Source organism: Vicugna pacos, chromosome 10, assembly GCF_048564905.1.
Source record: "Vicugna pacos chromosome 10, VicPac4, whole genome shotgun sequence".
NCBI classification, from domain to species: domain Eukaryota; kingdom Metazoa; phylum Chordata; class Mammalia; order Artiodactyla; family Camelidae; genus Vicugna; species Vicugna pacos.
Window position 1 is genome coordinate 7,271,449 of NC_132996.1, and position 19,547 is coordinate 7,290,995.

Below are 19,547 nucleotides of genomic sequence, written 5' to 3' on the forward strand. Positions count from 1 at the left end.
ACACAAGCAGTTGTCCTGTGTCTCTGAAGCCCATCTCTTAGGATGCTCTGAACAGAAACTCCAATCTCTCTTCTGACTCTACAAGGATTAACCACTAGAGCCAGCAGTTTGAGCTCAATATTGCTTCATTTTGCTTGCTGTTAAAGATTTAGATTTTATAAAGGAGAAGAAAAGAATCTACTTTTTATTCACATATTAACAACACCTATAAAATGATAGTTTCTCCAGGCTCTTTATTGGCATATGAGTTTGTAATAACCGCCCATTCAGGCATCTTGGGTGTAATGTGAACTCTGGCACATTCTCATGAGAAGTTCTGTACACTATCATCACACAGGAAACTTTCACCCCCCTTTCCAACGACCATCTAGGATCACTTGGGTTCCAGTTGACTCTTCAAAATAGTAAATCAGTATTACCTCCCAAGCAGTGTATGGCTGACTGGACTAGCTGAGCCCCTGTGCTGAGGCCACGTTTCCACACACAGCTTAATTTAAAAAAAATCAATGTATCCAAGAGATCCTCTTTATTTTTCTAGTTGCTAAGATTTTATGAATGGCCTGTGATTCATGGAAATGTCTAAAAAAATCAAAATTTGTTATGCTTGAGCATTTTAATCCATGGACTATATGTATGCATAATCACTTGCAGAATAAATCTGCATTGTCTGTAAAATTATTTCCAATTAGAAGAAAACCTTGGGCCTGTTTTGACTCCTGCTTTGACAGTAGGTGGGGAAATGGGAAAGCTCTGTCCCATATTCACTTTATTTTCAAGTTAGCACCCTTGGCAGCGTGTCAGTGTCTGCAGTTTTTAGCGATCATATATTTTTTTGTGGCTTTAAATTATCTTTTGTTATTAAAAATAAACATTTACGATATTTGCACTAGGTGACATAGTACTTGATGAAAAACAATAGCATTTCAATTCATTAGGACTCGCCTTCTGTTTGCCTTGCACTACTGTAAATGGCTTATTCTCTACCCTAATAAGTTGCTCTAGGGGTGCATACAGACTAGCCTACTGGCAAATTTTGCTATTTCACTATGTAATCATACAATATTTTTCGATAAACTTTTTGTGTACTTATTCTACAATGGGCCACACAATTTGAGTGTTTTTTCATATCTCCTGCTGGTCTGTCAATTGGAAGAGTCAGTCAAAGGAAAAATGAAACACACTAGACTTGGCGTCTTGAGCAAATTTTTCATTCTCAGTTTTGTACTTTGTGTTTGAAACAGATCTGCTAGAGACCTCTTGCTTAACAAATGGACGGCACACACTCAGGGTCATCGGATAGAAAGTCCAATTCCAACATACTGAAAAAGTAAAGAATACATTTGACAGAAATTACCGTTGCTTACAAAAAAAGCATTACATACAACCTGCATAATTTTATTCGACCAAGAACTGTTGCCTCCACTTAAAAAAAACCAAAGAGAAACTGGATGGATAAGCAATTGTCCCTCCAACCTCTGATAAGGGCACCATGTATCGTTTCAAGGTTTTAACGCTCATCTCAGGGTCCTGGGTCTCACTTCTGCTACCTTCTACTGACTGTTGTTATCAGGCTAAAGCAAAGCAAAGCAAAGGAAGTCTGCTGTGTTCACCAGGAGGCTGAAGGAATCATCAGTGCCAAAAGCAACGTCGCTGACGATGAGGACAGGGAGAGATTGTGCAGGGTTGACTGAGCACTAGTGACTTTCCCACCTGCGAAAAAGAGAAGCGTTAGAGGGACAAAATTACTTGGGTTTTGCCTAAGTTAGCAAAGAGTTCTTTTTAGGTATGTTAAGACAAATGAATCCATCATTAACCCTGTTTCAGATGAAAGCTTTCTGCACTCATGAAACAAGATGCTGTCTGGGATTCCTAAACGGTATCTGGAGGGCAGAAGTGTACATGGAATACTGTGCTGAAAAGGCTGTGTCACACTGAACAAATACGTCTAATCAGGAGATTCGGCATAGTTTTTAATAATGATGCACTGATGGAAAACATCCAAATTCCAGTTATGAAAATAAAATAGTATCTATAGTGCATAGTTCAGGAAATGGAGCAAAAAAATTAGCCAAAGTTTGTGGTAACAAGAATTCATAATTTAATTATTTAAGTAAAGTTTAAAATTTAATAATAAAATATTATTTAATTTCCGTATGGATCTTTGGTTGATTTGACTGTTTCAATTGAGCAGACTTAAATAAATTCTAGATTCTCATGCCAAACATGGCAAAGAAGAGGCATCTTTCATTACTCTCACCTCCACCCAGAAGAAGTTTTTCCTTCTTGAGACAAAAGCATTGTATGCATTTAATATATAGGGTAACCACCTGATTAAACTCATTGATTCGAATGGATTAGTCTGAAGTAGTTTTGATAGCACCATAAAGTCACAAACTAAGAACCACCCTGAGATCACTTGAGGAGCGGTTTTTCAAGCCAGAAGTCTTCTGAAGGGTCATCATCATGATTGGCATTTAATGAATGCCTACTGTATACCATGCACTGCACTGAGCCCTTTGTACATATGATTTTATTCGATCCTTACAACATTTCCATGTAGTAAGTGCTCTTATTTATCCCTGTATTACAGGTAGAACTAAGGTTTAGAAAGATTACAGAACTTGCTTAAAGTCATGAAGCTAAGGACTTGTGGAAAAAGATGCTCTTACATGCCATCTCTCTTAGAACAATCATTGGCCTCGAATAAAACCATAATGATAGAATAATAGTAAAATGTACCAGCCAATTCTTAGAATCATCCTTCTGTCAGGTTATCCTCTCTGGCCAGACTGAGTGTAACAGGATTCTGGGTGTGATTTTTGTTACAGGATAGAGTCTACATTTATTTTCCAGATGGTTATTTAAGAGCTGAAGCCTCTTTTGCTTGGTAAACTACACACACACACACTCAGAGCAGCAAATATTTCCTTTGCAAATTTGTTTACAGCCAAGGCACTAATAAAACCTATTAATCAACATCATGGAGAATGCTACATATATTTCAGCTTGTACAAAATGGGGTCATTGTGAAGTGCATGGCCACATGTGAGCTGTAAGAAGGGCGTGATGACGGAGCCCCACTGGAGTGGTCTGCTCATGCTTCATAAATAAGAACTGTGAAAACGTACTTTCTATTTCTTTGAGAGCGGCTGCATCCTTGTTAAATCAACTTACGCGACACTTTTACCAAAAAAAAAAAAATCGCCCTTTCAGAATGCTAAGTAGGATCTATCTCTCAAATCCCATGTAAACTCAGCAAAGCAAAAACATGCTCGTTCTGCATAGCAAGACCAAAGAAAACACAAACACCAACAAACACTGAACTGAGTCCTAGCCCAGATATGAAACTAACTAGCTCGTTCACTTGAGCAGGTCATTCAACTCCTTCGGCTTTTGGTTTTTGGAAAAAGATAATGAAACCAATCACTGCTCATGTTTTGTGGGTCTAAGATAAACGATGCCAGGAGATTTCTCTTTATTAAAACTCAGGAAATGGGTTGAACTGGCCAAAGTGTTATTAACTAAAACATAAAAGTTGACAATTTTTTTTATGGAATGAAAGTTACAAATCAATTAATATATAAATGGGACGATCAAGGTGATTATAAGTACTTTCAAGATGGGGGTTGATATTATCTAGACTTTAGAATCTGATTGTGGTAGAGCTGAAAGGAACTTCAGAGAGGCAGGGAATAATAAAATACTTCACTCATATGTTTGCTAAGAGGATAAGATAAAAACAGTGTCTGGCATAATGCCGAGAACATGACCAGAGTTCAGCAAATGCTCCTGGTATTGTGGTTATTAGAAATCTGAGACTTATGAAGTGAGCAAAGACAGCCATCATCTTTTTCACTTTTCAGAAATAATCTTTAATCCTTCAATGTCCTCTTGAAAATCTGAACATTTCAATTGTGAACATGTGAACAATGCAGACATTATTAGCTTTCTTGCTCTTGACTCTATAATTGTATAAATGAATCATACAGTGTGTTAAGTTTTTGTGTGGCCCCGATGGATTTAAATTCTCAGGTCTTTTCACCTGGATTTCTGAAGAACTCAGATGCTCTGTATCTTACTTATGATTTTTATTTTTAAATTTCCATTTTGAAATAATTTTAGATACATGAATAAGTTGTAAGACTAAAACAAAGAATTCATTCAGATTCCTTAAATGTTTATGTTTCTTCTTGCTCTATTATTCTTTCTATAGATACAATTTTCCTGAACCATTTAAATAAGTTGCAGACATGATGTACTTTTACCCGTAAATACGTTAATATTCAGTTCCCCAAAATAAGATACTTTCTTATATACCACAGCACAATTTTTAAAAACAGGAAATTATTGTTGATATAATATTATCTAATCTATAGACAGTATTCATATTTTATCGATTGTCCCAGTAATGTGTTTTATCTTGTCTTGTATTTTTACACAAGAATTTACTTACCATGTATTATGTCAATATCTGTTCCTCAAAGTTACAGTCTATCTTATTATTTTCTCCACTAGCTTTTCCTTCTGTCTCATTTTATGGCATCACTAAAATTCATAAGAAATGCCTCTGGTCTTAACTAAGTTGAGCAATGCATTGAATATAATAAAGCCACATTCAGAGTCCCACGAATATTATCAGATACTTCCCATTCGAGGATGATTGCTCTATAAATAATGCTTATAATGACCCAATAATTAAATGTACATTAAACATGTTTATACAAGGCTTTACCAAAAATCACCTAATATTGTCTCCATGGGAGATTTGCACATTTAATAAAATCTTTTGCTTTCTTTTTTGACTACCTCACTGATGTGGCTACTTTCCTCCTTATTTGTAAAGTCTCCCTTTCTCTAATCAGTTTTCCCTTGATAGTGTAGTAATGATCGCAGTAGGTTTGAATCCTGGTTCTTCCACTTGGTAACAGTGTGATCTTAGGCGAGTGACTTAATTTTTCTCTGTAAAACAGGAATAATGCCACCTATGTCATACGATTGTTATGAAGATTAAATAAGGTGATGTATGTAGAGCACTTATGACCACGCCTGACATATAGTAAGGGCTCATTAAAAGCTAGAAATTATTAATATTGCTAATAATAGCAATGATGCTCGAATAAGTTCTGAGGATTAATATACAGCATAATGATTATACTTAATAATACTGTAGTATATACTTGGAAGTTGCTAAGAATGTAGATCTTAAATGTTCTCATCACAAAAAAAGAAATGGCAGTTATGTGATGTGATGGAGATATCAGCTATATTAGCTAATGCTCTGGTGTACAATTTTGCAATACGTAAGTATATCAAATCAACCATTGTACACCTTAAATTTGTACAATATTGTATCTCAATTATATTTCAATAAAGCTGGAAAAAAGGGGAAAAAATCCAGAACAGTGATGCTCAGTGAAATTCATAATTTATTTTGCTATCAGTAAACATAATCAGATTTTAATTTAAAAATTCTTTGTCCCTCGCTTCCCTTACCTAATGATAAAGGCAGTCACGACAGTAGAGAAGCAGGTATGTTAACCTAGTGCAAGACTGGTTTGAGAGCAATACTGCAAAGCCCAAATGGCCAGCAAGGTGCTGCCTAAGACCAGGATGGTCAGAGGAATTTCACAAATAAAGATATTTTGGTGAAAATGTTCATTCTTTTCTAGGCTTGCAGAAATTCCACAACTGTGGGCAGGCTGCCATGGTTTATAATAGTTGGAGGATGATTTAGCAATCAGAGAACAGAGAACCTTCAAACTCTCTGAACCGTGCGATCCAGCATATTAATTCTGATGCATTTTACACCATCTTAACATTGTGAGTGGTTATCAAATTAAGCCTGTTAGGTCCAAACGTACCTGAATATGACGGGACCCTGATTTGGGAGCTAGCTGTCCCATCCCCTCCTTCACCGTATGCTCGGACCTCAATGATGTAGACACCAGCTTCCGGGAGCGGTACTACTGCCTGAGGTTTCTGCGTTTCAATAACTTGACTGTTGCTGTGACCCTCTTGCCTGTAAAAAACCTGGGAATAATAACAGACGTCTAAACATTTGCTCTTCGGTCAAGGATTCCAAATGTTCACTGACTGCCTTCTGGACGTCACGTTCTGAGCTAAGCACGGGGCGCTTACAGTTTAGACAGATACGTAAGCAAATGTGATGTAGGTGTTACATGCAGCACTGGAAGTATACATCAGGTGCTGTGGACATACACAAGAGAGGGTTAAACCCAGCTGGTGGTTTAGGGAAGGCTTTTAGGAGAAGGAGATGCAGAGCCAAGTATTTAAAGATAAGTTGAGTTCACCAGTTGAAGGAAGCGGGGAGAAGGATTCTAGGAAGAGATAAGAGAAGATTAAAAAATCCTTCTAAGCATTAAGAAAGCAGAGCATTAGGGTGTGGAATGGAGAGCAGACGTTTGGCACTAGTGAGAAACTGAGGCTGGCGAAGTAGGCAGTGAGGGGGCTGATCTCTGAAAGTCTGTAATTCCTGGTTATTGAAACGAATATTATCCTGAGGGAGTTCTCAACGCTGTCATCTTCAAACTGTTTGAAAGGAGTAAAAAGAAAATTTGTTTAATACGTCCATAATAAGTCCTTAACAATATGGATGGCTGAAAAGTTCAAGTTATGTTATTTTATTTTTTCTTCTGCATTTGCTTTCTGGCGAGTTGACATTTGGAGACACTGGGCGGCAAAGTTAAGGCTTTTTTGACATCTGGTCATGGTAATGGAATTGAACATGTATTCATGGCAAACAGAGTTCCAGAACTACAGATAGAACACAGAATTATCCGGTTTATAGGTCAGAAAACTAAGGTTGCAGAGGGTACAGGCTCTTTACAGGATAATATGGCTAATTATGGGGAAATTGTGTTAGAAAGTAAGCATTCGGGTGATCAGCTCAGAAGAGTTTCTCTGTGTGACACTGTTTCTACTCATTTGCCCCCAAGAAACTTTTTTGTGTGTGTATAATAGTCAAGTAGCAGCAGTTAAGATTTTAAGTGTGTTTTTATTCAGTTTCATTGTTTTTATGCTTTCTTTTTTAAAAAAAATAATTGTTAGTATTATGATTGTTCTGCAGAATGGAGAGAACCATGGCTTTGAAGTCACACAGTCTCCTGCAAAACAAAACAAAACAAAACAAAAACCCCATCTCCTACACATTCCTGTCTGAGCACACTGGAGCAAGTTACTAACCTTTCTAAGTCTCAAGTGCCTGGATTGTATACTAGAGATAATCACACCTATTTCATGCTTTTGTTAGGAAAATGCATGTAAAACACGCAGCACAGGGCGCGGTGCGTGGCAAGCTGAATGAGAGCTACTTCCTCTGTGATGATTACTGCTCGTCTCAAGTGTCAGTAATTCATTTGCATTGTAAACGATGAACTGCCTTGGGACAAAAACTTAGAATATGTTTTTCTTATTAAAAATGTGTTTTGAACTTGCACTAACTGACATACAAGAAAAAAAAAAAGCTTTTACAAAGCAGTATTTTCCTATATTGACGCCTGCCTGTACTTGAGCCTCCCTTCTGCGTTCTGGTAATGCAGGCTCCCACTGTTTCACTGTCTCTATCTTTCATGCGTTTGCATTCACTTCAAGGTCTTGGGAGAGAAGTAACATCTCTGTAAAAGTATGTGATATGTGCAATAGTTTTGTCTACGGAAATCCTGATAGTGAAGGATGCTATAGTTTCAATGTGGTTGCCAAGTGATGAGGGCATTCTCAAACATTTTACTGGACACCTCACGGGGGTCAGGCACAGAGCCATGTACCGGAGATTCATCAGAGACTAAGACCACATGGCTCCTGCCCTCGTGACACTTACAGTCTTAATAGTGGAGGCAGATAAACCAAGCGATGAAATGTAATGTACACTGCGACAGGGAACGTGTTCGATGCTATAGCCATGTTCACAGTGGATGCTTCATCAAGATTTGGGGCATTGGGAACACTTCTCAAAGGATGCCTACAGCAGATTCTTTTGGCTTTAAAAAAATGACAGCTGTATCAGAATTTATGCTCCTCATTTTGACAGTAGCAGCATAATGAATTAGGATTCTGTTCATCGACATGAGGTAATTAGAAAGCAAATTTATGGCAACGAAAAAGTATGTAAATTGGTGAGGGTTGGCAGGGGAGTGACTATTTTAGAGGACATTGTTATTGTGGTTCAATAAATTACAATTCTTATGACAAAGAAAAATGCAGCCAGTAATGCATGTCTAATGTTGCCGTAAAATCCAGAGGTGAGGAAAAATTTGTGGATCAGTTGAGATTTGGGAACAAAAGGTAAAGTCAAGAAACGGTCAGTTAATGGTAGCAAAAGGAGTCTGAGATTAAATGTGGCTTTTACCAGTCCATCCAGGGAGATGAAGTGCTGTGAGCCAGTAAGGAGGGATACAAAGTGAAAAGATACATTAAATTAATGGTTAGTCTTAGATGATTTAGAGAATCTTCACTCATTTAAAAATCCTGCCTTAGAAAAGATGAATGCAAATGAGAAATATGAGAGGGTTCAGGAGTTATCAAGACATGTCAGAAATCCTTATTGACAGTAAGGAGGCCAGGGAGGACTTTGAGAGTCTGGACATTTATAGATTAGCAGTTGCGATGGTAGCAGTCTTGAGGCATAAAGAAAACTGTCTTTCTTAGAAAAATGGATTGGTCTAATTCCAAATTCTGCTGTTTTATCTTATTAGCTTCTGTTACTTTTGTGGTTTATTTTTTGAGAATAAATTGAATCCTGTAGATAATATCTTAACCATAAAAAGGAAGAGTTTAGTAGATTATTTATGGGCCAAGGAACAAAATCTACTTTTTTCCATATTTATCACTTTCAGTCATTTAAACTGGAAAATTTCTAGACGAGGATTTTTCTGAATTCATCCACCTTACACTGGACTTGATGTGAAAGATAAAATACACAGTGCCTGCATTTTAAACCTCAGGGATTGACTTCTAGTTTCCACTCTCAGTCTTACATACCCTGTATATTTCTAGAAAATCCCCTTTGCTTGTAAAAGTAAACTAACTTGTCAAAGACAAATAGTGAAAATACATTTACTTCCCTTGTTGATAATGGCAGTTCCGTGGAAGTGCTCCCTTGCTCCGATTAGCAGGAGGTTCTCCATGGCAAGTTTTCCAAGAATCCCAAGAGGCAAATTGGGTCTCAGTGGGTCCAGCCTACCTCAGATTACCTCATGGGAAGAGAACGGATGAGTGTGTCGACATGCCCCTACTTTGGCTAATCTTCTGTGACTGCCACACACTGCTATGCTTGAGAAGACATGGCTCACTCTTGGTCTGGCAGCTGTTTTTTGGGATGTAGGAGGAATCAAAGAGGTCTTCTCCTTCGGAGTGTCATGCCCAGCCCTGGCCACTGTTTGTGTGCCCCTCCCTCCAGACGGCACATCTCTTTCTTGCAGTGAAGATCCTGTCCTTTCTTGGCTGAAGTCGGTCTCCTCCAAGTCACGCTCAGAGAAGGGGGCTCCAAGCTTAGGCCCTCTGAGCTCCGGCTCTGTAGTGTATGTTCACAGCTACTGTTTCTAATGACACCCCTGTCCCACTGGGTCTGCGTCAGCAGGAGCTTTCAAGCCTAGTCACTGGCCCTGTGAAAAGCAGACCTTCCCCGGAGAAACCAGCCTCCGTGTTAAGCCTCCGTCATCTGTGTAAAGTCCCCTTTCCCGCACTGGGCCCTCTGTGTCATTCCTGCCAGCAGGGCCCCCGTGAGGGACTAGCCCGTCCCTCAGAAGCTCTAACAAGGCTTATCAGCAAAAGAACAGCTTTGCGGGCTCCCTCCTCTTGTTATCAGCTGAGCCCCTGCTTAAGAACCAGCTTTTCCTGCTCAGGAGGTGCATCCATTTCAAGGAAATAAGAGAAAACAATCCTCTGTCAATGTGTGTCCACCTTGGCATTATTTACACAACTAAGATGGACCACGTTAGTGCTTCTTCCCCCAGCGACAAGGTCGTCCGAGATGGCGTGTGCGGTCTTCACTGAGACACAGCTAGCCGGCAGCTTTTAAAGATCAATTTCTCTTTAAAATATTAAAAAATCCCACCTAACCAGGTTATCTCCTCCAATAAGAACAGGAAGAACAATGGGGGCTATTTTTCAGGAAGTACTTTCCATCTGCTAAGCCTTTTCTACAAAGGATCTTATTTAATCCTTAAAGGAATCCTGTATCATGTGTTATTATTGTTTTTACCAATTCTGAAGTTCAAATGAAACTCTGAGAGGTCAAGCAACCAGCGCAAGATTACCCAGCTCAAGTCCGTCTGACACAGAAGCCAGTGTTTTTTTCCCACTACATCACAGCAAAGGGGAAGGCGGTGCTAGAAAAAACACCCAGCTGATAACATACACTTCTGAGTAGTTGCATAAAACGTCTCTAGTTGGGTCAAAATTAATTAATTAATTAATTCACCCGCTCCAGAAGCACTGGGGATAAGAGGGTAAGACAGAGAAGTCTGGTCTTCAGTCACGTATAGTCTGGTTGGGCAGACAGGCACATATAAAGGGAGAGCAGTGACAGAGACAGAAGGGGCAGCTGTGAGCAAAGAGGAGGGTCATCCCACCTGGGGACCCATGCCCAGCCTCAAGCATCCTCCAGCTCGTGGGGTACTTCCCCTTCTCACTTGACAGGTGCCTAAAGCCCAGTGGCTCTTCCAGGTGGCCATAGGCTTCCACCTAGCTCTGCCTTGTGTCTGTTCACCTTTCCAGTTTGGGAGATCGTTTGCTAGGGTTGTAATGATATTAGATTGGTTCTTGGCTGGTCGGTCACCATTTCTCGCCAGACTTCTACCTTTAATCATTGAAGGATCTATTTATTTGCCTTAGAGTCCAAGTTGTGAGGACAAGGGGGAGGGAACGGAAAGAAGAGGACTGAGGAAAGGGTGCAGAAAATGGCTCACCTGTCCTCCCCCCGAAGGTCAAATTCAATATCCCCAAGGGTTAGGACAGATTTGAGTGTTTAAGTGTGAGGGTATCTATAATCCATACTGATTATAGTCTACACAAAGTGCTCCGGTCTGTGCTTTAAGGTATTCTTGATGGCAATTATTTACATTAAAGAAATACTTCACTTATAACCTCTTCAGTTTTGAGCTTCAGAAGTTTAGCACTTTACAAAGTGTTGTGTTACCCTCTCTGATAATCAAACAGCCACTGAACTTATGTTTTTCAGTCTAAAGATTATCATTGAAATCTTAAAAAATTCGGCTATAAAAAAGATACGACTAATGATTCTGTATGGAGTTTAAGATGAGAAATAGAATCGGATGGTATGGAAGAAGCATTTGAAATTCAGCCAATTCAATACATAGATTACATATATTTTAAAATCAGACACGAACGTTGTGTTTCAAAAACAGTAACTGTCTGATTTTGCATTTCCAGATCTCTGGCTGGCACACAGCGGAGTGACCGTATGTGAAGCGCAGCATCTCTCTGGGAGCCTGCTGTCTCTCTCCGGGGTCTCTCTTCTGTCCTCTGTGCTCATCCTAGTATTCTTTTTGCTTCCTGTGTTTCTTTGCTAATGGAAAGTCTTTGTACTTAAACTAAGTGTTTCTGTCTTTTCCACCTGCCAGGACAGCCAGTCTGTGGGGAGAGACTGCCAGGACTGTCTGCCTCGGTTCTGCGTGATCCGACACTGCTTCCGGGAGCCACCTTCACCCTGTGTTCCAACTGTCGTTGTCTTTCCTACCCATTCCCCTCCGGCACCTTGTGAAGCTGAATCTGATTTTGATTGCCTTGGCTTCCCCAAGGCAGGAAGTCCCCTTCTAAGATAGAGGTGGAAAAATGACTGTGAAAAAAACAAGCATGTGAATAGGTCTCTTTACGTCTTTTTAATTGCACAGCCTCGCAGTAACAATGCCCGGGATCAGCATCTACCCAAGAGAGTGAAGACGCACTGACCTTGTAGCCCATGACTTCAGACTCGTTGGCTAGTGGTCTGACGGGCTCCCAGCCCAGAGCAAGCTGAGAGCCTTGCTGCTCCCACCTGAGGTTGTTAGGGGCTTGGCTAGGGGCTGCAAAACAAAAGCCATAGTGAGCGGACAAGGAGTCTTAAATCCACTCGTTCACTTAAATCCTCGTGAGCATTTCCGGCTTCCCTCGTGTTAAGTGGTTCCCTTCCAGGTACAGTCAGACAAGGAGGGTTTTGCTCCAGGAGTGTCATTTTAACAGCTACTCTGCCGAGCTTTTGAACCTGAAGCCTTTTATCTCCCTTCTGTGTCAAAATCACTTAGCCCGTTTCACAGGAAGATAACCTTTATCTACCATGAATGCAAAATTTTCTGAGCCAGTTTTGGAATTCAGATCTAAGCACTGAAGCAGGACTGTGCATCAGAACTCCTCTCCTACGCCGCTTTTTATGTACCTCATGTGGCTTTCAGAGATCTTAAAAGATGTTTCCCTTTTGTCTGAAACAAACAAAAAGCCCAGGTCACTTACGGGATTTCTTGGTGGTTGCACTCACTTCGCTGCTGGGTGGCCCATATCCAGCTCCGTTATAAGCCCTCACTGTGAGGCGGTACAACGTGTTTCCTTCCAATCCCGTCAGGATGACGGACGACTCGTTCCCCCTAGTTTTGACGGTCTCCGCTGCATCTTCTTGTTCCATGTCCTTCCGATAACCGATCTGCCAACAAATTATCGCAGGACAGATTAATTTTGAAGCTTCCCTTGTGCTTATGATTGCTGGAACACTTTTGCTCCTCCTTCGGATGTTTCTCAAACCCCTCCCTGGGAAAATCACTCCTCCTGCATCATCCAATTAACAGGTCTTACTGATGAGGCCAAAATTACGGTCTCAGTCACTGCCCGAATGGTCTGTGTGCACCACAGCACCTCAGCAGGACTCAGCAAGAGCAGAAGGTGCCACCTTGCAGCCTGGTAGCTTGAAGAACATTAAGGAAGAATCAGCCAAAGAAGTGGAAGGAGTGCCCTTCTCTCTTAGGTCATCAGAACCATTTCCCATTCAAAGCTATGGCGCTTTTAATGAATTATTTGAGACAGAGGCATGAGCAATATTTCCTCCTGGGCCCCCCGTAAAGGTGAATCACGCAGCTGGATGGGTTTAATCGAGAAGAGGTGGTATCGAGAACATTTGGATCATTTGGAATGGTCGAAATGCAGAGACATAGCATCGCTAGGTTAGGGGAGGGAGGCAGAAAGGCACAGCTCTTTGTCAAAGCACAGTTCACGCATCGAGACGAACTTTCCTGGTGATGCGCTTTCGGTGGCTGGCCTCAAACCAAACTTGATCCTTTTATGAGATTCAGTCATTATCTCTAGGCACCTAAAGCTTAACCCTGTCCAGGCACTAGACGTTAACCACGCATAAAGGCATCAAAGAGTCGTTTTTCCCCCTACTTATTTACGGTGGGGAGAGTCATCGAAGAGTCATTCTTCTTTCTCCAGTTAATTACTGTGGTGAATAAGTGGGTCATGCAACCATTTCACTCTGCTTCAAGGGCTTTGTCTGCTCTATAGGCGACAAAGCCAAACATCACCTTTTCCAGATTCTTTTTCAGCTAAGGTTGATGCTACAGACTTCGGGCAGCGAGGACTTTGTTTGGAACTGGAGATACTCTGTAGTATGTCTAGAAGGGCCATTTCCTTGGGGCCATAGTAAGTTGTTGTAGATGCTAACCTCTCAGAAAAACACATTTGAGTCATCACCACACCATATTAAAAGGTCTCTACCAGCCTAGATGCTGGCCAAAGGCAAAGGGAATCAGAAGTGGGTCAAAGAGGAAGGAAATTCCAAATTGTAACTGCAGCCTTATGAAACGAAGACAGTAATGGCCATATTTTCTTCCTTGTACTGTTTTGTGTATAAATAATCGATAATTTGGGCCCCTTCCTTTCTTCTGATACTGTATAAAGAGTGTGTTGTGGGTAGGCAACTTTCTAATGTCACTCATTAGCTGAGGAATAAACCTTCACTCTCAGATGGACAGACCGCCTGATGGAACGTCCCTTGGCTCTGAGACGTTGAGGACATTTTCATCTGTGTAAGAGACATCTGTGCAGAGTCAGTAGGGAGCACTGTCATTGCTAATTGTTGCTTTCAGGGAGCTGTTGAATGGGGAGAAGGATGTGCATGAATGGTAAGTGACTGAAGGGATATGGTACATTAGTGTTCAGCGTCCATTTCACCCTCATCCTAGTGCGTCCTCCTGTACTGAAGAAGATGGAAAGATGAAACCATGTTTCCAGGACTCCCTTGTAGTTGGAGCTCTGAATATGGGCAGAGGCACATGCCTGATGTTTGAAAGTAAAAATGAGATGCAGGTTGATCGCCCACCAATCCTGCTTTTTTTTTGCCTACAAGCAGAGCAATGGGGTCATTATTTTTTCTCCCCTGTCCAGCCCCCGACCGTGGCATTAATGAATGACTCACTGTCTAACCATTAGCTTTATAGGAGTCAAGAAGCAAGGCACAAGGTGACCATTTTGTTGGTGCAAGGGATTTACAAGCACGGGGGTGATTCTGGAACTGGAAGCCGTAGCACAGGGCCTCCAGATCACAGAAGCTTCCTGAATGTGGCACCATCCTGATCATGGCAGCTTCCAGCCCACACAGTGGAGTGTGGGATGCGGCGGGAGACTTCCTTTTTTTAGAGGACATCAGTGTCTTCCTCTGTGGCTTGGTCCTGTGGTTTGGCTTTAAGAGTCATTCTTAAAAGACTACCTTGGTGTCTGTTAACTCAATAATTTTGTAAACCATTAATATCTATAATAAAACACTTCTTACTTAAACTAGTTAGAGTAATTTAGTTCTAATTTAGTAATTTAGTACTTTAGTAAACCCTGCCTGATACACCTACACTGATCTCTAATGTGTGTGTGTGTGTGTGTGTGTGTATATATTTTTTTAAAGGTTAATGAGATAATCAAATTCTTATTTCTCATCCCTGTCTCTTCACAGATTTGAATTGGCATGCAGCGGAGTGACTGAACTTCAGAAACTTGTTTGACTGAGCTAAAGTCCTCTCACTCTGCCTTTTATATTATGTGCACCCCATTATTCTCAATTCTGAGAACTAACTCTTCTTGTCTGTGCTCTGAGTGTATTTTTAACTGAAGAAATCTAAGTTATTTTCAAACTACAAAATTGGCTAAGACATTGTTGGATGAACAAACGTGTTATCTTTCCTTTCCAGTGATATGTCTGATTGCCAATTATGTTTCAATTTCCTTTAATTGGTGAGGTTATTTTAAGTTAATTAAATATATATTTGAAGGAGTTGAATGTGATTAAGTTCAACAAAGTTTGATGCAAATACAGATTTCAATACAAATTCTGCACTTCTAAATATTGAATGTTTAATTTTCTGATTAATCACCACAAAAGTAAACACCCCAAGTAAAAGAAAATGTTTCCTAAGTAACTGATTGTGAGAAAATACAGATTTTAGCCACACCAGCTAAACCTAATGGGAAATCTAAAAAATCCACACCTTTTTTTCTCTTTCTAGCATGTTAAAAAAAAAAAAAGAACAGGAGTTACTATTTTCACAGTGAAATAATATTTATTATCTTCTTTTATGGGAGAGAGGGTAAAGCAGAAAAACAGAAAAAATATTTGGAGTTTAACATTGTGCTTAATTAGTGATTCTTAACTTAGAATGGAGGTGACACCTTTTAAAGTCGAAATTTTCTCTTCGTTCAAGTTATTTTCCCATGATTCAATTCTATCTTGATGATAGATTTCATCAACCCATAAGCTTTGAACCCTATATGAGATCGCTTGAAATGAGGTTAAAAACATTTTAAAAGATACAAATATCTGAAACTGAAAGCGTAAATGATCAGCTACTTTGTCACCTTCACACAATTGGGATTTTGTGTGTGTGTCTATTCCTTCCTGCATTTCTTATTATATGTATTTAATATAATTATGTACCTGTAATTTTATGTGCTAATTTTTCCCTCTAACATTATAATTACATGTAAACATATTCCCAGTTTTAACAGTAACAGTCTATCAGGTGCTCTGTGTACTAAATATTATTGTGGAACACTTAGGTAGCTTCCAACTTTTACTTTTTTAATTAAAATGTTACCTTGAATATGTTCATGCGTATTGTTTTCTATTCTGGTGAATTAATACACTGGATTAATTCTCCAGAATAGAATCCCAGACAGGAGATTGTGGGGTCCACAATTATTAAAATTTTTATGCTTTTTGACACAAAAAATGCCACATTGGTTTTCAAAAAGGTTTTACTAATTTTCATTTCCAACAAAATTGTATAAATCTAAGATAACGGCATACTGTTGCAAGCTCTAGGTGCATCATGGTTTTGGATCCAGAAGGCCAATATTTTAATCTTATTTTTGATATCTGTAAGCTGCATATAAGGGAGCAAGTTACATAACCACTGAAGCTCTATACTCTTGTTTATAAAACAGGAAAAATACCACTTACCTAGCTCTCATGAATCATTTTTAGACAGCTCCCCTATTGTCACTCAGGATGATGGATGGACTCAAATGGTTCTGTTTCTTGATGTTTTAATGTTTCTGGTTTTTTGTTATGTGTAACTCTGCCAGTTTCCTTTTTTTCTGTCCTTTGTATTGTTTTGATTTTCGGGCTTTGTTCCTCGAAATTATTTCTATTTAAAAGTATAATGTGTGATATTATTAGTGGCAGGCAGGAAGCGTGAATTCTGAGTGAGTCAATACCTGTAAGAGTGTGGATCTGAACTAAATCTACATAATGGCTCTTCTTAGTAGGTGACCCATTTTTTTCCAAAGTTGATTTTCTAGGAGATTGGTAATTTTAACTATGAAGATCATGCATTCCTGATGTGGTGACTCTAAGACAGTCACGTCACACACAATCCAATTCCCTTATGTGAAGTGACAGGATCTAAAACCCATGATTGCTGCCATATGCCGTCAACGGTTACTGGATGAGTGGCGAACTTTCCCCTACTTCTCAGTCTTCATTCAGTCATACATAAAATCATTGAAGAATTCTTCCTAGTAGTTTATCTTCTCCTATCTGATTCTTGTTACCTGTTACGTTAAGAAAAATATAACTCCTAGCTCCTGCATTCACTTATTTTTGTATTGAAAATTGCACTCAGTGATCAGCTCATTCAATACTGTGCTCCCTGAATTTAATAAACACAGCTCTGGTTTCTGCTGTTACTGAATGTTGCAAAATAGAAGTTCGATTGTTGCACCATTGAAAGTAACTTATTCTTTCTTATGGTAAGGGCAGGATTTTTTTAATAATCAAAATGCACATTGAAGTGTAAATATTTTACCAGACTCTGAGTTCCTAAAAATTATTAATTTAACTATCCATTCAGAAAATTTTTTTGAATATGTATTATTTACCAAGTACTGTTCCTCCAGGCAACTGAGGACTAATAGTGAGTCAAAAAAGACATAGCATACACAGAACACAGAGGAGTTTTAGGGCAGTAAAGCTATTCTGTACAACACTCTGATGGTAGGTTTATCGATTATAACAAACGCAGCACGCTGGTGGAGGATGTGGGCGGCGGAGAAGGTGGGTAAGTATGTGGGGACAGTGGGTGTGTGGGAACCCTATTGTCTGCTCAATTTTGCTGTGGATTCCAAACTGCTCTTAAAAAGAAAAGGTTATTAATTGAAAAAATAACAGCCAAGATAGCTATTGAATGAATAACCAAATGTAAAATTGTAGTTCTGACAAGCTACCCATTGCTAGAGGTCTACCATGTGGGATAAGACCCAGCAGAGGGAGACTGGTTGGGGAAGTCCTCACCAAGACAGGTGGTTGAGCTTTGTTGGAAGGAGGAGTGGGAGGCAGGCAAAGAGAAGGCAGAGGAGTAGTGTGTGCAGTGTGGAGGTTGAGGGTGAATGGGGCTCAATTTGATCCTAGAGGCAAAGGATGGAGCCTGATCCTGTGGTTGGCTGAGTTAAGGAGTTAGGAGAAATTCCCACACATTCAAGGATTTTTTCAGCAGGGATGAGAGTGAGATATGTGGGTGACATCAAATTTGTGTTTTGAAAAGATACACACAGCAGAAAAAATTTTTTTTTTCTTTTTTGAAGTATATAAATTAGGTCACTCCTTTGCCAAAAACTCTCCATATTGCATTTAGAATAACTGCCAAACTCCTCACCATGGTTTACAAGGTCCTACCCAATACGGGTACTCTGCCAACCCCACCTTACCGCTCTCCTCACTTTGTTGACCACCTGCCAGCAAAACTGGCCTCAAACATTCAGTCGCACTTGCTGTTTAGAGCCTTTGAACTTTTTGGTGCCTTCTGCCCGGAAGCTCTTTTTACAACTCTTTCTCCAAATGGCTATCTCCTTTTCATCCAAGTTTCAGCTAAACTCAGAAGCGTCCTTTGGCCACTTCCTTAAAGAAACCATCCTTCCCTTAGTCACTCTCTTTTATATTATTCTGCATTTATTCATATTATTATTGCTTGCAATTATCACCATGTGAAACTATCCTAATTTATCTGTTTAATTGTTTGCTTTATGTTGGCATCAGAGGGCACAATATGGTACGTGTTAGTGAATCAATGGTTGCAGTATGAAGACAGATTGGAAACGGGCTAGAGTTGTAACAGGAGAGCGGTTAGGAGGTGATGCCTGAGTCTAGCCAGGAAATGAGGAGAGCCTGGATTGGGGTTACTGCCCTGGACACGAAGATGGGTATGGAGTCAAGAAATATTTAGATGATAAAACCAGCGGACTTTGGTGATAGATTAACTGTAAGTGTGACAAAGAAGGAGTTGTCAAGACTTTAACGGTTCCTGAAACTCTGTGGGAGTTCTCTAGTTTAAGGCAGGGATGTTTTTTAGTTACTTTGTTTTCAGATTATTGTTTCCTTTGGATTTTCTGCTGTTGCTGTTGTCATGGTTGACTTTGCTCCATATATTTTGTCTTCTTGACAAAAATCTATTGTTTATGGGCCAAATCTCTTTTGTCCTTCACGTCTGCCATCTTCTTGCTCACTTTATAATAAAATTTCATTTACTTTGCATTTTGGGATTATGTGTCAAGTTTATACTCTAAGGCACTGGCTCAAATGTTTAGTATTATCCAATTTGGATTTTATTGTTCTTAATGAATATTACATTTTAGTGACTTTGGTTTTGATTTTGTTGCATTCTCTTTGTGTCCTGGATGGCTCTTTAAGTATATATGGAAGAAATATTCTCTTTTTTCTCATTGATATCTAGAACCATCTGTTTAAAATTTTTCTTCTGATTTACAAGAAAATATCTTACAGAAGAAGGAATTCATACTGAGCCTTATCATTTGTTTCCCTCTTTCAAAAACTTTTTTTTTCATTTATTTCCTTAAAAAATTTTTTTTCTGCTTAATCATCCTTGGAATTTACATAATGGATTTTTAATGGTGTTCTAAAAAGGAATGGAAGGTCTATTCAGGTGGGGAGACCTCCAGCCCTAGACCATATCCCCCAGACTGGTGGCTGATGCTGTGAGGTGGAACAAAATTATATGGTGTCAGGACAAGCTTCCACTCAAATTCTCCAAGCAACACAAAAA

At 39.6% G+C, this 19,547-nt stretch overlaps 1 protein-coding gene across 5 annotated transcripts in view; it reads right to left on the reverse strand.

Annotated features, from left to right (window-relative positions):
* Positions 1–1,374: 1,374 nt before the first annotated feature.
* The window catches only part of CNTN5 (contactin 5), a 1,006,880-nt gene continuing 988,707 nt past the window's right edge, over positions 1,375–19,547 (reverse strand). For all 5 annotated transcript variants that reach the window (XM_072968929.1, XM_072968925.1, XM_072968928.1 and 2 more), the window contains 4 exons: positions 12,466–12,652; positions 11,929–12,041; positions 5,862–6,030; positions 1,375–1,710 (listed from right to left, as the gene is read on the reverse strand). In XM_072968929.1, the coding sequence (XP_072825030.1) occupies positions 1,607–1,710; positions 5,862–6,030; positions 11,929–12,041; positions 12,466–12,652 (573 nt within the window). In that variant the 3' untranslated portion in view covers positions 1,375–1,606. The remainder of the gene's footprint in view (positions 1,711–5,861; positions 6,031–11,928; positions 12,042–12,465; positions 12,653–19,547) is intronic.